The sequence below is a fragment of the Aquarana catesbeiana genome, linkage group LG11, assembly GCF_042186555.1.
Source record: "Aquarana catesbeiana isolate 2022-GZ linkage group LG11, ASM4218655v1, whole genome shotgun sequence".
Lineage (NCBI taxonomy): Eukaryota > Metazoa > Chordata > Amphibia > Anura > Ranidae > Aquarana > Aquarana catesbeiana.
Genome location: NC_133334.1, coordinates 197,025,554 through 197,043,195, shown reverse-complemented (window position 1 = coordinate 197,043,195; position 17,642 = coordinate 197,025,554). Strand labels below are relative to the sequence as shown.

At 44.3% G+C, this 17,642-nt stretch overlaps 1 protein-coding gene across 3 annotated transcripts in view; it reads right to left on the bottom strand.

The window, feature by feature from the left end:
- Positions 1–17,642, bottom strand: part of PACS1 (phosphofurin acidic cluster sorting protein 1) — a 654,711-nt gene that overhangs the window by 48,379 nt on the left and 588,690 nt on the right. For all 3 annotated transcript variants that reach the window (XM_073605164.1, XM_073605165.1, XM_073605166.1), the window contains one exon: positions 8,219–8,415. In XM_073605164.1, the coding sequence (XP_073461265.1) occupies positions 8,219–8,415 (197 nt within the window). The remainder of the gene's footprint in view (positions 1–8,218; positions 8,416–17,642) is intronic.

The following is a 17,642-nucleotide window of genomic DNA, read 5'->3' as shown; positions in this document are numbered from 1 at the left end:
GCATACCTGTGAACTGTGACTCCGTGTGAGTAATTAGGACCTGATAATTGTTTGGTTAAATTTTCTGTCAACATGCATAGGGCATTGTAGGATGCACCCAACTATCTATTATACGCAATTACTGCATGTACCCGAATAAAGACAATATCCTTATATGGAGCTTTATAAACTTTCTGGCCAAATTATATAATTCATACGGAGTTTTAATTTATAATTGGTAACTGGAATGCGTTGCTATATCAATTCTATGTATATATGGGAATTGGCTCTAATCCTATTATGTATGTATATATTATATATATACGAAATGGCTCTTATTGCTGTTTATGTATATGTATGAAATGGTTTTATATTTTCTGTTGCTATATGAATTCCAAGACAATAAATATGTCGTATTTTATAATTCATAGCTGTCTGTCGATTGCCTCACTCAGTCCCAAAAGTCCCATACTTCTTGTTCGACTAAAGGGTTTATACTTAGTTATGCCCCAAACAGTGTCCCCAACCTATCCAATAAATTTATGGTTTTTATTGTAGAATATGTAAATTTAACTAGATTATTTTACCTGTAATCTGTACATTTGATCTTAATATTGTGTGTATTACCTTGCCATTTAGGTGATTTGTATGTTTACTTTACTATTTTGTATGCTTAGCCACTATTTTTATTCATCATTGTGTATTTCTGCCCTTAATACCTATAATAGCAATATAGCTTTGGCTATTCCAATCTATTTCAAAAGTCTCCACTAGATAGTGTCCTATAAGGTTTATTCTTGGATAGAAAACTGGTTACAGGGGCATGTCTAAAGGATGGTGATAAATAACACATACTCAGACGGGTCTGGAGTGGTAAATAGGGTAGCCCAAGGCTCTATCTTGGGACCAATTATCTTTAATTTATTCATAAATTATACAGAGGATGGAGTAAATAGCTCAATCTCAGTTTTTGCGGACGACACAAAAATAAGCAGGGCAATAACTTCACATTAGGATATAGAAATTTCAGCGGGGGGGTCCTCTCACATTGTTCAGCATCAGAAGTAGTGGGGGCTGTGAGTGGACTAGTGCCTGAGGAGATGAGCGGTGTACAGTGGCTGATCCCCAGGGCAGGTAATCAACACTGTACATTGGGGAAACTGGGATTTTTAGTGAGGACACAGCGAGATGTTCTATGAATATATGTGTTTGTTAAACACTGAAGTAAAGTAAGCAGAATGTACTATTAAAAGTGTAATTGTTGCCTAGAGTTGGACTTCCATGAACTCCAAGAAATGGATCTCATGGTACATACAAAAAAAATTCCATATCATGGAGTAACCTAAATGACCCAGGCTTCAGATTCATAGACCCTGCGTTATAGGTTGATACCTTCAGGTGATTGGATACTGTCAATACTCTGAAGGACATGCCCCCTGGGCATCCTCTTATAACCTACCCCCATTCCATGAGTCAATTTGTTAGCAAGCAATGCAGAGCAAACCTGGATTTGAAGGAGGGAGGGCCTGTGTTCTAAACTGTACTTCAAGATATAAAAAACTTACAGGCAAGTCAAAATTTTATTTCATCTTAATTGTACAGCACAGGAGACAGGCTTTACTGACTCTTGAATGTCCCCAAGCAATAAAATAGAAGGGCAGGTAACGAGGCAAACAGAACTGTGGTATCAGGCCCAAGAACAAGGGTGAAGTGACCAAATTTCAGAGTGCAGCTGCAAGAACCTTGCGGCCGGAAAGCTGAATTCTAGAAATTCAGCTCCTTTGTAAAAAATAAAGGCACACTATGAGTTAAAGTGGTTGTAAAAGGCCGAAGCTATTTTTTTTTTAATATATATTTATTTTATTTTATTTATAGCTTACTGCATTCTTACTGCGGCTTGCTATGGGCACTCCCCAGGGAGGGGAGCCAGAAGTGCTGGCGGGGAACCCCAGAGATGATCAGGGTTGCCCTGTGCAAAACCACTAAACAGAGCAGGTATTTTGCCAAAAAAGAAAAAATAGGATTTTTATAACAGCTTACCTGTAAAATCCTTTTCTTTATCGTACATCATGGGACACAGAGCCTTAAGTAATTACTTAATGGGTTATGGGCCACCTTCAGGTGTTGACACTGGTATACCCAATACAGGAAGTTCACTCCCCTATATAACCCCTTCTCCTTCCAGGAGTACCTCAGTTGTTGTAGCAAAGCAATATACTTAAACCCCATAAAAGAGGGGCGGGACCTCTGTGTCCCATGATGTACTCCAAGAAAAGGATTTTACAGGTAAGTGGTTATAAAAATCCTATTTTCTTTATCGTACATCATGGGACAAAGAACCTTAAGTAATTACTTAATGGGACTTCCCATAGCAATTCTACTTGAAGGGAGGGAGACACAACCTGCAGGGTACCCCCAGATTTGAGGACTTATATTGCTGCCTGCAGTACACTGCGCCTGAAGGCGATATCCTCATACCTCCTTACATCCACCTGATAAAATTTTGTGAATGTATGCACTGAAGACCAAGTTGCGGCCTCACAGATCTGAGCCATGGAGGCCTGGGGACGCACTGCCCAAGAAGCACTAACCGACCTGGTAGAGTGCACCTTAACTTGAAAAGGGGGAATCTTACCCCTTAAATCATAAGTTTGAATTATAACTTGCCGAATCCACTTAGCGACAGTGGATTTTGACGCTGCCTGTCCTTTCTTAGGACCCTCTGGCAGAATAAATAAGACATCAGTCTTACAAATCTGAGCAGTTGCCTTTAAATAGATTTTCACTGCTCTCACCACATCAAGACAATGTAGTGACTTTTCTTCCCTGGAACATTGTTTTGGAAAACCGATGGCAGGACAATATCTTGGTTCAGGTGGAAACCTCAGACCACTTTTGGTACAAAAACCTGGACAAGGGCGTAACACCACCCTGTCCTCATGAAAAATCAAATGTGGCTCTTTACAAGAAAGAGCAGCCAATTCCGAAACCCTCCTTGCTGAGGAAATAGCAACTAAAAATACCAACTTCCTTGTCAGAAGGACTAAAAGAAAATGTTGTATCGGTTTAAATGGCTGTTTTTGTAACACTGACAAAACTAAGTTCAAGTCCCAAGGGCTCAAAGGTGATTTAACTGGCCAATTAATCTGCATCACCCCTTGCATAAAACCCCCGAATTAAAGAATGCTTAGCAAGCGATCTTTGAAATAAAATTGATAAGGCTGAGACTTGGCCCTTAATAGTACTCAAGGCCAACTTCATCTCTACGCCTAATTGTAGAAAGGGAAGAATTCTGCCTATAATATATCTCTGAGGGTGCCAACCCTTGGATTCACACCAGGAAACATAAGCCTTCCACACTCTATAATATATAGTTCTGGAAGCTGGCTTCTTTGCATTAATCAAAGTAGAGATAATTGACACATTTCTTCAGAACGTGGGTTTCAATAGCTAGGCTGTTAAATTTAGCGTTCGTAGAGTAGGATGGAATATCAGCCCCTGTGAGAGCAGGTCTGGCCTTAGTGGAAGGAACCATGGGTTCTCCATTGCCATCTTTTCAATTTCTGCGTACCATGACCTTCTGGGCCATGCTGGTGCTACCAGAATTACCGGCTTTCTTTCCAGCTTGATCCAGCAAAGAAGTCGTGGCAGCAACTGAATAGGGGGGAATGCATAGATCAGCGAGAACTGATCCCACGGGGTCACCAATGCATCTGTTTCGCATGCAAGTGGATCCCTTGTCCAGGACACAAAGTTGACTAACTTCATGTTGAACCTTATTAGAACAATTAGGTGCTCTGCGTTTTGAGAAGGTAGAGGCTCCTGAGGAGGGGGTTTGAAAAGGAATATGGGTGAGGCATTTTTTTTTTTTTTTTTTTTAGGCAACTTCAGCTGTCCAGGCTTTTAGCTATAAGATTCTGAGCATGTGAACGGAGATGAGGGAAATTCTTGAAATTTGTCTCATGACTTATTCTTGAGCATCCACACAAAAAAAAAGCAGAGCAGAAGGTAGTTGCTGTATTTGCTCTGTTGAGGCATGATCCTGAAAAACAACATCATGTGGATTATTCATTGTTCTGGTGCAGTTAGCTATAGTTTAACATCCTAAAAATGCATAAAGAGCTGGGTCTGCAAGAGTAGAGAGCCTTTAGAAGCACCTCAAATTTCTATCTGAAGAATCTTTGAAAGAAGCAACATCTTCAACAGGTACAGCTTTTTTTTTAGGTCTGAGACTGCAGGCTCAACAGGAATTTATCATTTCTTTGCCAAACTCTATCTAGTGGAAAAAGAGTTCACAAAGATTTTGGGTGTAGTAACCCTTGTAGTAGACTTTTCAGGTCTCTATGTACCAAAGGGGGCATAGCAAGATGGAGGGGAATCAAGCTGCCCAACCCCATGGCTTGCAGACAGCAGTAATGAACCTTTGTATGTAAGGAAGCATATTGCATGAAGCTCCATTTTCAATATAGCGGCATTCTGGGGGAAAAAAATTGTTCTGCAGCTTAATCCAATACTGATATTCCCTTCTGTGCCTGCCTCATTTAGGGCTGACATATTGGAGAGAGGTGTCATTTTTGAGTTCTAGGAAAAGATGGCTGTATTAAAGCTATTTGTGAATTTTGATTTGTGACAGATGCAGAAAAAGGATACATCAAAACACTGAGGTTAAGTGTTTTGTGCGGGCCTTTAGCAGAGCGAATGTTCGCCTGTGGTTTTGCAATGGTATCCTTTCACCTGGTCTCCACCATATGTGTGAGGGTAATCCCTTATGGGGTACTTGTGCAGTAGGGTACAGAACATAGGGTAAGCATGTCCACAAAAAGAATGCAACAGCTCAGATGTAGACTGTTCTGTAGTGAACCCTTGCAACTCAACTTATAACATTTGTATCATGTGTTTTTTCTGGATTTTTGGTTGATATTCTGTCTCTATCATTTAAAATATACATATGATAAAAATTATAGACCCTTCATTACTTTGTAGGTGGGCAAACTTACAAAATCTGCAGAGGATCAAATAATTATTTTCCCCACTGTACATCAATAAATATTTGCCTGGGTGCAATGCAGTCAGGGCTGCTGTTAGAAATCATGGGGCCCCATACAGTCTACCTGACAGGGTATCCCCCCCCCCCACCCTGGATGAAAGTGATTGAGGACATAGATCTATCAGTCCCTTTCTCTAGTCTCAGCTGCACAGATGAATGAATAGGACGTGCTCTGAGGCTTTCTGCTCATTCAGAAACTGAAGCATAGTGAACAGTGATGAATGGACACAGGAGTGACTGGTACCAATCGCTTACTGTGTTCATTCAGGAAAAGGGGCAGTAAATGACATTCCCTCGTGCCCCGTAGCAGCTGCCGGCGAGAGAGGAATGCTGGCAATGCTGTGGGGGAAAGGGGCACGGGGGGGCCCAGACAGCAGATGGGAGTGGTGCATGTGCTAGAACCAATCCCCTTTGCAGTGCAGCTGTAGAGAGGGAGAGGAGGAAAAGTTGGCAGCACTGCAGTGGGAGACAGAAGAGGATCGGTGTCTGCAATAAGACAGTAAATTGGCCCTTCTGTTCGGTAGGTGCCTGCCCCCCCTTTTGAACTGATGGGGCCCAGTACAGGAGGGCTGGCTGTACTGCTTTATCAGCAGCCCTGACTACAGTCATATAGTCAATAAACAAATGTAAGTTGTGGCACTCCTAGAACTTGCAGCAAAGGAATTGTAGCAAACATGTGTCCAACATTTTGATGGGGCTTAACAGTGACGTGCAGAGGTCTGGTGATGCCCAGGGCCAACTCCTTGACTGTGTGCCCCTAAGAGACGGCTCACAACGAAACATGCACATTTCCGTACGATTCCAGCACATTTCCCTGCATTGCATTTTGACAGCCCACTCATTTGAATGTGCTACAAAATGCAATGGACTGTGGAAAAAGTAGTGCAAGCACTACTTTTTGAAAAAGCACTGCAGCCAACCGCATGGTACTGCAGCAGCAGTATCATGCAATTTGGTGCTCACAAAAACACTGCTTTTTTATCTGCATTTGGGGTGCCACTAACAATGTATGCAGATTGTTTGTCTGCTGTGTAGAACACACGTACGGAAAGCGCCTTTCCCCCCACAGCGTTTTGATGTGAACAAGTCCCTAGATTCAAGTATAGGGCCTAGTACTGAGAAATGTTAGAAAGGCAGACATTTTAAAAATGTAAATCAGATGAAACTTTAAAAACACTAATCAAATTGAATATAAACTCAGCCACATTTAGTTCAGATTGGTTCCTCAAATGATATGATCTCTTGTCAGAAAACACTTGAGCTACTTAATTTTTACACAACTGTGAAGAATTCATTTTCAGTGCCGATAAAAGCCACCAACATATGGAGAACAGGACCGTCATTGATTTCCACAATGATTAAGTGCAACATGTATAAGCTCTAACCAAACAATAAATAAAAGTGCACTATCCTTGTGCTAGGTACAAGTTAATAAATCACACAAGACACTTTGCTACAATGTAAAAGAGTGAGTGTACAGCTTGTATAACAGTGTAAATTTGCTGTCCCCTCAAAATAACACACAGCCATTAATGTCTAAACCGCTGGAACAAAAGTGAGTACACCCCTAAGTGAAAATGTCAAAATTGGGCCCAATTAGCCATTTTCTCTCCCTGGTGTCATGTGACTTGTTAGGGTTGCAAGGTCTCAGGTGTGAATGGGGAGCAGTTGGGTTAAATTTGGTGTTATCACTCTCTCATACTGGTCACTGGAAGTTCAACTTGGCACCTCATGGCAAACAACTCTCTGAGGATCTGAAAAAAAGAATTGTTGCTCTACATAAAGATGGCCTAGGCTATACGAAGATTGCCAAGACCCTGAAACTGAGCTTCAGCACAGTGGCCAAGACCATAGCAACCACAGCGGTTTAACAGGACAGGTTCCACTCAGAACAGGCCTCACCATGGTCCACCACAGAAGTTGAGTGAACGTGCTCAGCATCATATCCAGAGGTTGTCTTTGGGAAATAGATGTATGAGTGCTGCCAGCATTGCTGCAGAGGTTGAAGGGGTGGGGGGGGGGGGGGGTGTGTCAGCCTGTCAGTGCTCAGACCATACGCCGCAAACTGCATCAAACTGGTCTGCATGGGTGTCGCTCCAGAAGGAAGCCTCTTCTAAAGATGACGCACAAGAAAGCCCGCAAACAGTTTGCTAAAGACAAGCAGACTAAGAACATGGATTACTGGAACCATGTCCTGTGGTCTGATGAGACCAAGATAAACTTATTTGGTTCAGATGGTGTCAAGCGTGTGGGGTGGCAACCAGGTGAGGAGTACAAAGACAAGTGTGTCTTGCCTACAGTCAAGCATGGTGTTGTAAGTTGTTTGGTTGGAGCTTGTTACACATTCTACTCGGATTGGCGATTTAGATGCTGCTGTTCATTTAATTGAATTGAGTTTTTATTGTATTCGTTTTACTTTGTTTTTTGTCACTAAGGTTTACAGTTTTTTTGCAAGCGCACAAATATTATCTTGGTCTTTGCAAAATGTATAAACCTGGTAAAGTCTCTAGAAATCATAGACACTTGGCACTGTGGGTTAAAGCTAAAACTGCAGTCACAAGCTACATCAGGTGTGAAGTGTCTATGCTGCCCTTTATCAGATTTATAAGTTATGAGGAAATTAATGATGGTCTGGTTCTCCATATGTTAATATCAGGCTCTGACCGCATACAATTCATGGCTGCAGGTTCCTTTCCAACCCACAGTGCCAAATGACTATGATTTCCTGGCAGAGACTTTACCAGGTTTATAAGTTTTGCCCTTACTCATTGTGGAAATGATGGTCCCGTTTTTTTCAGATGTTGTCTGTCAGACGGCGGGTCGTCTGGCGGCCAGCCAATAGACAAATCCGTAGAGAGTGTGTGGCAGAATGTCTAAAAAGGTCAGCCAGAAGCAGTCTGTGTCTGTCCTGTGACTGCCATCCCCCGAATGGATGCCCAAAGCGGTCATACCCTTGGCCCCACCCTTTAAACGCCACTGGGGCTTAATCAAATTTTATAAATGGAAACAAACAGTGCAAGACTGTATGCCTACAAAGCACACCTCCCTACACCCACAATGTGATGGCAATTAAACATGACGGGAACTGGGGGTAACCAATGGCAGCCAGGAAATAACACCAAGATATACTGTAGAGCATAGCCTGCAATGTGGAGAGCATAGATACAAACACAAGACCATATGTAACTTTACCTTTCTTATTTTTTGGCTCCGTAGTCACCACACTTAGACTCATGCTACCAAGTGGGGTGTCTGGTCCAGGCAAGCGTGATACAACCACAGAACGGAAAATACTGCGCAGAGTGTTTTTCCCTCCTCCCTCTCGCTCTTTTCTCCGGTCACAAGTTAGCCAGTAATCAACCTGCAATCCTAAAGCATCTGGTGTAGTCCTGTATAGACAAAAATGGAAACAGACCGCTATGAAATTCAAAGGGTTGAAATATTTCAAACAATGATAATTTTCATATCCGAGTGTTGCTTTCACCTGACCAGTTTTCTTACCAAGTAAATTTTTATGTTTATTTAAAACATAAAAAGATTACAGTACTGGGTCAAACATCCAAAACTCAACTTGTGTTGTAAAGCCAAAGAAACGCGGCTCTAGGTGAGTGACTGACTCTCACATGTTGTGAACTGGAACCCAGGGTGCTGCATAGCTCGTCTGTGAGACTCAGTAACATGCAAAATCTGGAATATTGCTGCACTCCTTGGTATCTTTATTGAAACATTAAAATCACATCACAAGTATGACAGGAAAAACAAAGGTAATGCGTATCACGCTAAAGTCAGCGCTTACTCAAACCTCATGAGGTTCGAGCAAGCGCTGACTTTAGCGCGATACGCGTTACCTTTGCTGTTCCTGTCATACCTGTAATGTGATTTTAATGCTTCAATAAAGATAACAAGGAGTGCAGCAATATTCCGGATTGTGCATGTTACTCAACTTGTGTTGTGCCACTATTAGTTGACAACTCATCAAAATCCAAGTTACAAACAGTTAGAATTCTTACATCCAATCATAATACCATCCAGAGAGGAACACTCAGTTCAATACCTTAACATATATAAATCAGAAATGGAAGTTTACCAAAACAAGGTAGGAGCTGAGTAATCACATCCCCACCCCCCAATGGAAACACAGAAGAATCATCTGGAATCCAATAAGATCCATCTCTAACCAATTTGAAAGCGGCTAGACCACACATATCAATCCGTTATCTTTATATTTTTTTTTTTTTCTTTTTGGGTTATAACCCATGTTCATTTTTTTTTTTGCCATCTGTGTCCCATATGGGAGATTTTTCTTTACTTCCTGTCCCATAGCCAAAACATCAAGTGAGAGGAATTTCCTCCAAAGTGAGGAAAGCCTGAGGGGGTCACCAAAACTAGTGTAGCCAATGGAAGATTTCCCTTCTATTACTTTTTTTTAAGTCAATTCAAAACTTGGGAATTTCTTTTACTTTCACCTTCAATGATAACAGTAAACAGGACAAATAAGGAGGGTAAATCGCAGATAGCACTAAAATCTGCCAGGTGTTCTAATCTCTATCCACCCTCCAAAACGGAAAAAAAAATGTTTGCCTTTAGTTTCACTTAAAATTATAGCATAAAAAGATGAATCACACAGGAGGTAGCAGCATTACTGTGTAATTGTAAATATAGGATTTTTACGTCATACTTGCCTGTAAAATCCTTTTCTTTGAGTACATCACTGGACACAGAGTCAGGCTAATATTCATTACCTGCTTGGTTATACTTTATCATTAGGTGAAGGGACACTGGTAGACCAAAGGTCTTCAGACAGGAAGTGATCCCCTGTATAACCCCTCCCATAGAGGACGCACTACAGTTTTGTAGCAAGCACTGAATCCTCAAAAAAGAGGGTAGGGATCTCTGTGCCCCATGATGTACTCAAAGAAAAGGATTTTACAGGTTAATATGGCGTAAAAATCTTATTTTCTTTTTCATACATCATGGGACACAGAGTCAGGCTAATATTCATTACCTGGTGGGACGTCCCAAAGCAATAGCCTTGAGGGGAGGGAGACACCCTGCCAAACAATAGCCATCAGAACTTATATGGCAGCCCACAGTACACTGCGACCGAAAGCCGACTGCTGGAACATCCACCTGATAAAATTTTGTGAATGTATGCACTGAAGACCAGGTAGCAACCTTACAAGGATGAGCCACAGATGCCTGATGGCGAAAAAGCCCAGAAGATTCCTACACCCCTGGTAGAATGAGCTCTCACCCTAAAGGGAGGAGCTTTATGTTTCAGACCATAGGCCTGAATGATCAATTGACGGACCCAATTGGCAATGGAAGCTCTGGAAGCTGCCTGCCCCTTCTTGGGTCCTTTTGGTAAAACAAAAAAAAGAGTCCGATCCTCGGATCTCCGCAGATCTAGACAAATAAACCTTGACTGCCCGGACAATGTCCAAAGAATGCAGTTACCTCTCTTCTGCTGAATGAGGCTGAGAGAAAAAAGGCAAAATAATGTCCTGATTTGAATGAAAGGCCAACACCACTTTTGGCAAAAGGGATGGATGGAACAGGTCGCAACACGACTCTGTCATGGTGAAGGATCAGGTACGGTTTCCAGCATGAAAGGGCTGCCAACTCTGACACCCTTCTAGCCGAGGTGATGGTCATCAGGAAGGCTAGTTTAATAGGTTCAAATGGTTGTTTCTGTAACACAGAGAGCACCAAGTTCAAGTCCCAAGGACACATAGGTGACCTAATGGGGGGAAGCAAGCAGTGGCGGCCCGTGCATTGTGGGCGCACGGGCTTCGCCCCCCCCCAACACCACCGCCACCCTCCCTATTCATGTGCCCGGCCCCCTTAGGGACGCCGGACACATGAAATACTATGGCGGGGATAGGAGGGGGGTATGTATTTTAAAGCACGTGATTAGAGCCAGAGGCTCTAATAGGCTTTAAAATAGGGTGGGCTCGGGGCGCAGAGCGCTGCGTCCTGATCCCACCCTGCTGTGTGGCATAGCAAATTAATTTTCGCTATTTTCACACTAACGTTACTCCCTGCCAATCAGCAGGCAGGTCAGTGAGACCTGTCTCCCGACTGGCCAAAGCATTAGGCGATCCTATTGGATGCCTACGCTTTGGCGGAAGAGGAGACACGACAGAGGAAGCCTGAGGAGCCGAGCGGACACAGGAGCCGCCGCTTCCCGCCGAGGAGAGCCACATCACTCCATAAGCAGTAAGTGGCGTCGGACCGGCCACTGGGGGGTGGGGGCTGGTTGGTTAGTGAAGTGACAGCCGAGCCGGGGGACACGCCTGGCTGCATTTGATGGGCACAAGCGGCTGCATATGACGGGCACAGTTGCTGCATTTGATGGGGCACAGTTGCTGCATTTGATGGGCACAATGAGGCTGCAATTGATGGGGGGGGGGGTTCAGTATTTTTCAGTTAGTTTGCACCCCCCCCAAAAAATTTTGCCCCTTGAAGGTTCGGATCAGTGAAGGGGAGGCTAAAGGCCTTTGGAAGAATACTGATAGGGCCAAAACTTTACCTCTGATTGTATTCAAAGCCAATTTGATTTTCACAGCTGACTGTAGAAAAGAGGATTCTCCCAATCACATATTTCCGAGGATGCCATTTTCTGGCTTCACACCAAGCAATAAAGGTCTTCCAGACCTTATGATAAATCTTCCCATAGTCATACCGTCAAATTTAGAGACTGTATATTGGGGTGGAATATAGGACCTTGAGACAGTAGATCGGAGCGACGTGGAAGCGTCCGTGGCCCGTCTATTTTTAGTCTCCTAACCTCCGGAACCCAGGGCCTTGTGGGCCAGGCTGTTGCCACCAGAATGACTGGAATCCCCTCTCTCCGAATCCTGCACAACAAATGTGGAAGGAGAGGGATTGGAGGGAAAGCATAAACCAGGGAGTACTGGCTCCATGGAACTACCAGAGCATCTGCTCCAATTGCCAGAGGATCTCTTGTTCGAGACACAAACTGCTGTAGCTTGTTGTTGAACCTGGATGCCAGTAGGTCGACCTCTGGCCATCCCCAACATTGGCAAATTTCCTGAAACACCTCTGGGTGTAGGGACCATTCCCCCGGGCAGATCTGCTGGCGGCTGAGATAATCTGCCTTCCAGTTCTCTACTCCCGGGATATGGACAGCCAATATTATTGGTACATGTACCTCTGCCCAGGCTAGTACGTAGTTCACCTCTTTCAGAGCTGAACGACTCCTGGTACCGCCTTGGTGGTTTATATAGGCCACTGCTGCGGCATTGTCGAACTGAGCCCTGATGGGGCAGTCCTGAAGCTCCACCGTCCAGGATGGTAGGGTCAGACATACTGCCCATAATTCTAGGACGTTGATGGACAGGGTCTGCTCTGTCTTTGACCATTTCCCCTGGGCTGTGAGCCCACCTAGGATCGCTCCCCAGCCTGAGAGACTGGCATCTGTAGTCAGTACTCTCCAAGTTACCAGGAGAAAGGATTTTCCCTTTCGCAGGTTCTTCCTGCAACCACCAGTTTAGGCTTAAGCATGCCTGAGGAGATAAGCACATTGGATAATCCAGGGCTTTTCTTCCTCTGTTCCAAGCCAACAAGATGTCTTGTTGTAAAGGCCTGGAATGAAACTGGGCATAGGGCACTGCCTCGAAGGAGGATACCATCCTCCCTAGAAGACTCATATAGAGCCAAATGGAGGGTTGTCTGGTGCCCCTTATCTGACGCACCTGATCCTTCAGGGCACAGATCCTTACGGGTGGCAAGAATACTCTTGCTTGGACCGTGTTTAAGAATTTAACCTAGATATTTTAGACTTTGAGCTGGTCTCAAGGCTGACTTTTCGGTATTTATGATCCAGCCTAAGCTTTTCAACATACCTCACGGTGTATATTATTCTTTGTTCTAGAGCCTGTACTGAGTGATCTCTGAGCAGGAGGTCATCCAGATACATGAGCACCAGGATCCCTTAGGCCCTTAAAAGACCCAGTACTGGTGCTAGGACCTTTGTGAACACGCGGGGAGCTGTAGCAAGCCCGAAGGGTAGAGCCACAAACTGAAAAGGACATTACTCTACTGCAAAATGTAGGAATCTCTGATGAGGCTGAAAGATGTATAAGTACGCGTCCTTTATATCGATGGAGGCTAAAAAGTCTCCCCTCTGCAGTGAGGTTACTACTGAGCAGACAGACTTCATCCAAAAGGATTGTATCAACAGACACTTGTCAACAGAGACTTTAGGTCCAGAATGGGCGTTGTGTCACTGTTTGGTTTCTGAACCGTAAACAGGTTTGAGTAAAACCCTGTGCCTCTTTCGGGTACTGGAACCTCTATAATCACTCCCTTGCTTCAGGCACTACCTCATCTAGTGAATCAAGTTTCTTTTTGAGGATCCGAGGGAACGCTGGATCTTAGAAACCTCTGAGGGGGCACCCCTCGTAACTCCAGCTTGTGACCGAGAGATATAATTGAGGTGACCCACTCATCCTGAATTATTGTTTTACAAATGTTCCCGAAGTGCAGCAGCCTTTCCCCCACCCAATGGAGTGGGGGCGTCCCCTCAAAAGGAGGGCTTGGTGCTGGGTTTAGAAGAATTTTGGACCCAGGGCTTTTTCTGGCCCTGGCATTGCAGTTTGCCCCTGGCCCTAGTGCCTGGTTGGCGGCTGAACGCCTTGACACAGACATTTGAGGAAGCAGTCCCTGGGTTTTTAAACGAGGGATGTTTGGTGCTTTTCTTCACAGGAAGTAGAGGACTCTTCCCTCCGGAAATCTTTTGGATATATTTGTCCAAGTGATCACCGAATAAACGTTCCCCCTGAAACGGGAAACCTGCCAATAACTTTCTACAAGGAAGCTCGGCTGACCAGTTCTTAAGCCATAAAAGTCTACGTATATGTACAGACAAGAGAGCCAGACGAGAAACCTGCTGTATTGAATCCTTTAAAGCATCAACAGCAAAACACTGCGCTCAAGGAATATCTGTCTTACTTTCAGGGAGATCATCCTCCTGGTTAGGTCTATCAGGCCATTTGACTTGATCCTTTATGGACTAGCAAATACCAATTGCTGCAACAGCTGGCTGAATAGCTGAACTGGCCAAAGAAAAAGGAAGCTTTTAATAATAATACCAATTTCTTGTCAACAGGGTCTTTCAAGCCATGTGCGTTATCTAGGGGACAAGAGATTGCTGCATCTACGGCTGGCATGCTCCATTTTTTAACAAACTTGTCATCTATGGGATATAAAAGGGAAAACCTTTTAGGAAGCAAAAAAGTCCTGTCAGGATGTTCCCAATCAGCATACACCGCCTGTTCCAACAGGGGGTGTAGCGGGAAGTCTGTGCGGCCATGAAAAGGTCTCAGAGATCCCAAAGAGGACCGGGGGGCTCAGTCACCTCTGCAAGAGGCAACTTAAAGGCAGAACGAATCATTTCAGTCAGAGTCAGGATCAAAAGCCTCTGCGACTGAGAGGCAGACATCGACTGGATATCTTCTTGTCCAGATTGCTCGGAAGAAGACTCATCTGCCGGGCACTCCACCGAATCCTGAGCTTTCAGCTCTTCCCCACCTTCAACCCATTCCTGCTCCAGACTAGGAGACTCTTGGGAGGGGGATCTGTCACGCTTTCTGCCACCCTGCAGGATGGAAGCAAACATGCCAGCAATCCTGTGCTCTAACCCTGCTAGGGCTGAGGACAGTTCATCCTTAGTGATAAATGGTGAAGCAGCAGCGTTGACTGTAGGCAGCAGCTCAGATTTCCCGGGAGCCTCTGGTCTTTCAGGGGATACAACACTAGGGATACTAGGTTTATCAGGAACTACTACTGATGACAAAGGTGTGCCCTTCCCTAAGGCGTTAGTCCCAGTCCTGTTTTTGGAAGACATTCAATGCCTGCAAACAAAGAGTACTTGGGTGTAGTTAAAACACCTCAGATGGGAGACCCTTTAATAGGGCTGACCAAGCCCCTATGCAACAATCCTGCTAAGCACTTTTAGCCTGCCAAGCAACACCTGGTGACTCACCTGACCCTGGGTAAGGAAAAATGAACCACTGCAAGTGTCTGTTCAGAGCCTGCTCTGTGTCCCACAGCTGCCTTCTGGAAGCACCACATGCTTGGCCTGCACAGCTTAAATAAGCTGGGTGTGCGCTGGAACGTTCTATGCGTATGTGCGCAGTCCTGACGAGCAGGCGTGACTGTTTTCGCGTACGACACAAATCTTCGTGCGCCCAGATAAAGGCTACGGTGCATGTGCGCGAGAAGCCGCATGTGCCATGGCCGCCAAGCAAACTGCTGAGCCCAGCGGCGCTTTTGCGAGCACACGTGTGCCATAGCGAACCAAGGCAAAATCATACTGGTAAAAAACAGCCAGACACAAGCAAAAAGGTACACTTTGCAAACACCCACAGCTAGCCCAGAACTCCCCCGTATGGTCACTGCACACAGGTGTCCAGCCTTTAGCTAGCTTGACTGATTGTTACAATCACTGGGACACCCCACAATAATAAAATAAAGGGGTTTCACTTATCCATCCAGGTGCAGGGCCACTTACCCAAGCTTCACCCTTCACACGGGTTCCTGTCACTTGGACCTTCAAGGACTGGGTACCCTTTCATGTTTAGGGCCCACTCCCCTGGACCTGTACAGCACCCTGCAGGAAATGCCTTAGCTCTGTAGTGTCCAGGATTTCCACTCCGTAGGGTCCAGCGCCCGGAGGCCACGTTACAGGCAAAACCTCGAAGGATCTGAGTTTTCTTTGCGAGGCTCGGGTACCATTTATCTAAACATAAAAGCCTGTGTCCAATGGATCCGATTGGTCAATCCCTTGATTCATTTTTTGAACCGTTTGTGGGACTAGAGACCTGGAGCTCAGAGAGCTCAAACAAATCGTGCCATCCACCTTGCAGACACTGGTAAAAAACTGAAGTGCTTCCTGTATGGGAGGGATTATATAGGGGATCACTTCCTGTCTGGAGACGTTTGGTCTACCAGTGTCCATTAACCTAGTGAAGTATAAGCCAGCAGGTAATGAATATTAGCCAGGCTCTCTGTCCCATGATGTATGAAAAAGAAACCCATCTTTTTCTTGGACAAAATTGAAATGGGTGGAAACCTTTATTTGAATTTTATTCCAGTGTCTGCAAACAATGAATTAATATTTCAGCAGTTTATGTCACTGAGACAAATAAATTAGCAACAGAAGTGGTTAGAGAGAAAGGAAGATGCAAACCACTTATGTTGTACTTCTTTCAATATTTCTCTCACTGAAATCTTAGACGAAGCCATCCAATAGAGATGAGCCACTCTGACAAATAAACTTGTGTGTGCAAATTTAACCTTTGAGCTCTGTATACAAATATTTAGTTTTTTTTTTTCTCCCAACAGAGTACCTAAGGAGAACCTGGCTGACAATACAAATCGCCCACAGTCTCACATGCAGGCTCTTTTTAAAATGCAGAACGTTGACTTACCTGTGAATTTCATATCTTGGAGTACAGTACAGGACACAGGCAGAATATTCATACATTATGGGTTAGAGGCATACACCTTCAGGTGATTAGATACCGGCAAAGCTTTAAAGGGCAAGTCTGGGGGCGTCCACCGTAACTCTACTCCACATGCATGAGTCCTCAGAGGTTTGTAGCAAGCAATGCAGACTAAACCAAGGAGTGGAAGGGAGGATGGCCTGTGTCCTGTACTCTATTAATGAAACTTACAGGCAAGTCAAAATTCCCCTCATCTTAATCGTTACAATATGGGGCACAAGCACAGTATTCAGAGTGCTCTGAAGAGTGCAGCTGCCAAAATCTGCATCCACGGAAGACTGGACGTTCACCTGGTAAAGCACTGAAAAAGTATGAACAGAAGCACAAGTTTTAGTCTTACACAACTGGACTACATATGCTTGGTGCTTAAATGCCCAGGAAACTCCTCACTGATATGGTGGGATGGGATGCAATTAGCTTCCTTATCCATCATGTAATGATGGGCATTTAAGCAGGCTGTCCCTTGCAAGGTCCTGGGAACAGGAAAAACATGAAATCTATCCATCTGACTGGCGCAGTAGCTTTGAGGTATACTCTAATGACTGACTACATCCAGGCAATGAGAGATTTCCTTTGGATGTCTAGGAAAAGGGTATAAGGATAGTAGTACAATATTCTCAAAGAGGTGGAATACGGAAACCACCATCAGGAGAAAGAATGGCTTTGGCCGTAAAACAACCTGGTCATTGTGAGGTATGAAAAAAGGCTTTTTACAGGAAAGGGCTGACAGTTCAGAAACATGAACGGGCATATCCTTGATAGGTTCAAAGTGTGTTTTTTGCAGGTCAGAAAGAACCAAGTTGAGATCTCAAGGAAACACGAGGTGCTGCAGGGGGCCCGATACAAGATACACCTTGAATAAAGGTTCTTACAAAGGAAATGAAGCCAGAGGCCTTTAAAAAAGAATAGATAAGACTGAGACCTAACCTTCAAGAGTGCTTAAAGTGGAACTTTAGTCAGAAAAATGCATTGGAATGCAAATGGAATGCATTTTTCTTACTAAAAAAAACATTTTTCTCAAGTTGTTATGGGTAAAGTTCTGCTTTAAGGCCAAGTTCTGGTCAAGACCTGTTTGCAGGAAAGCC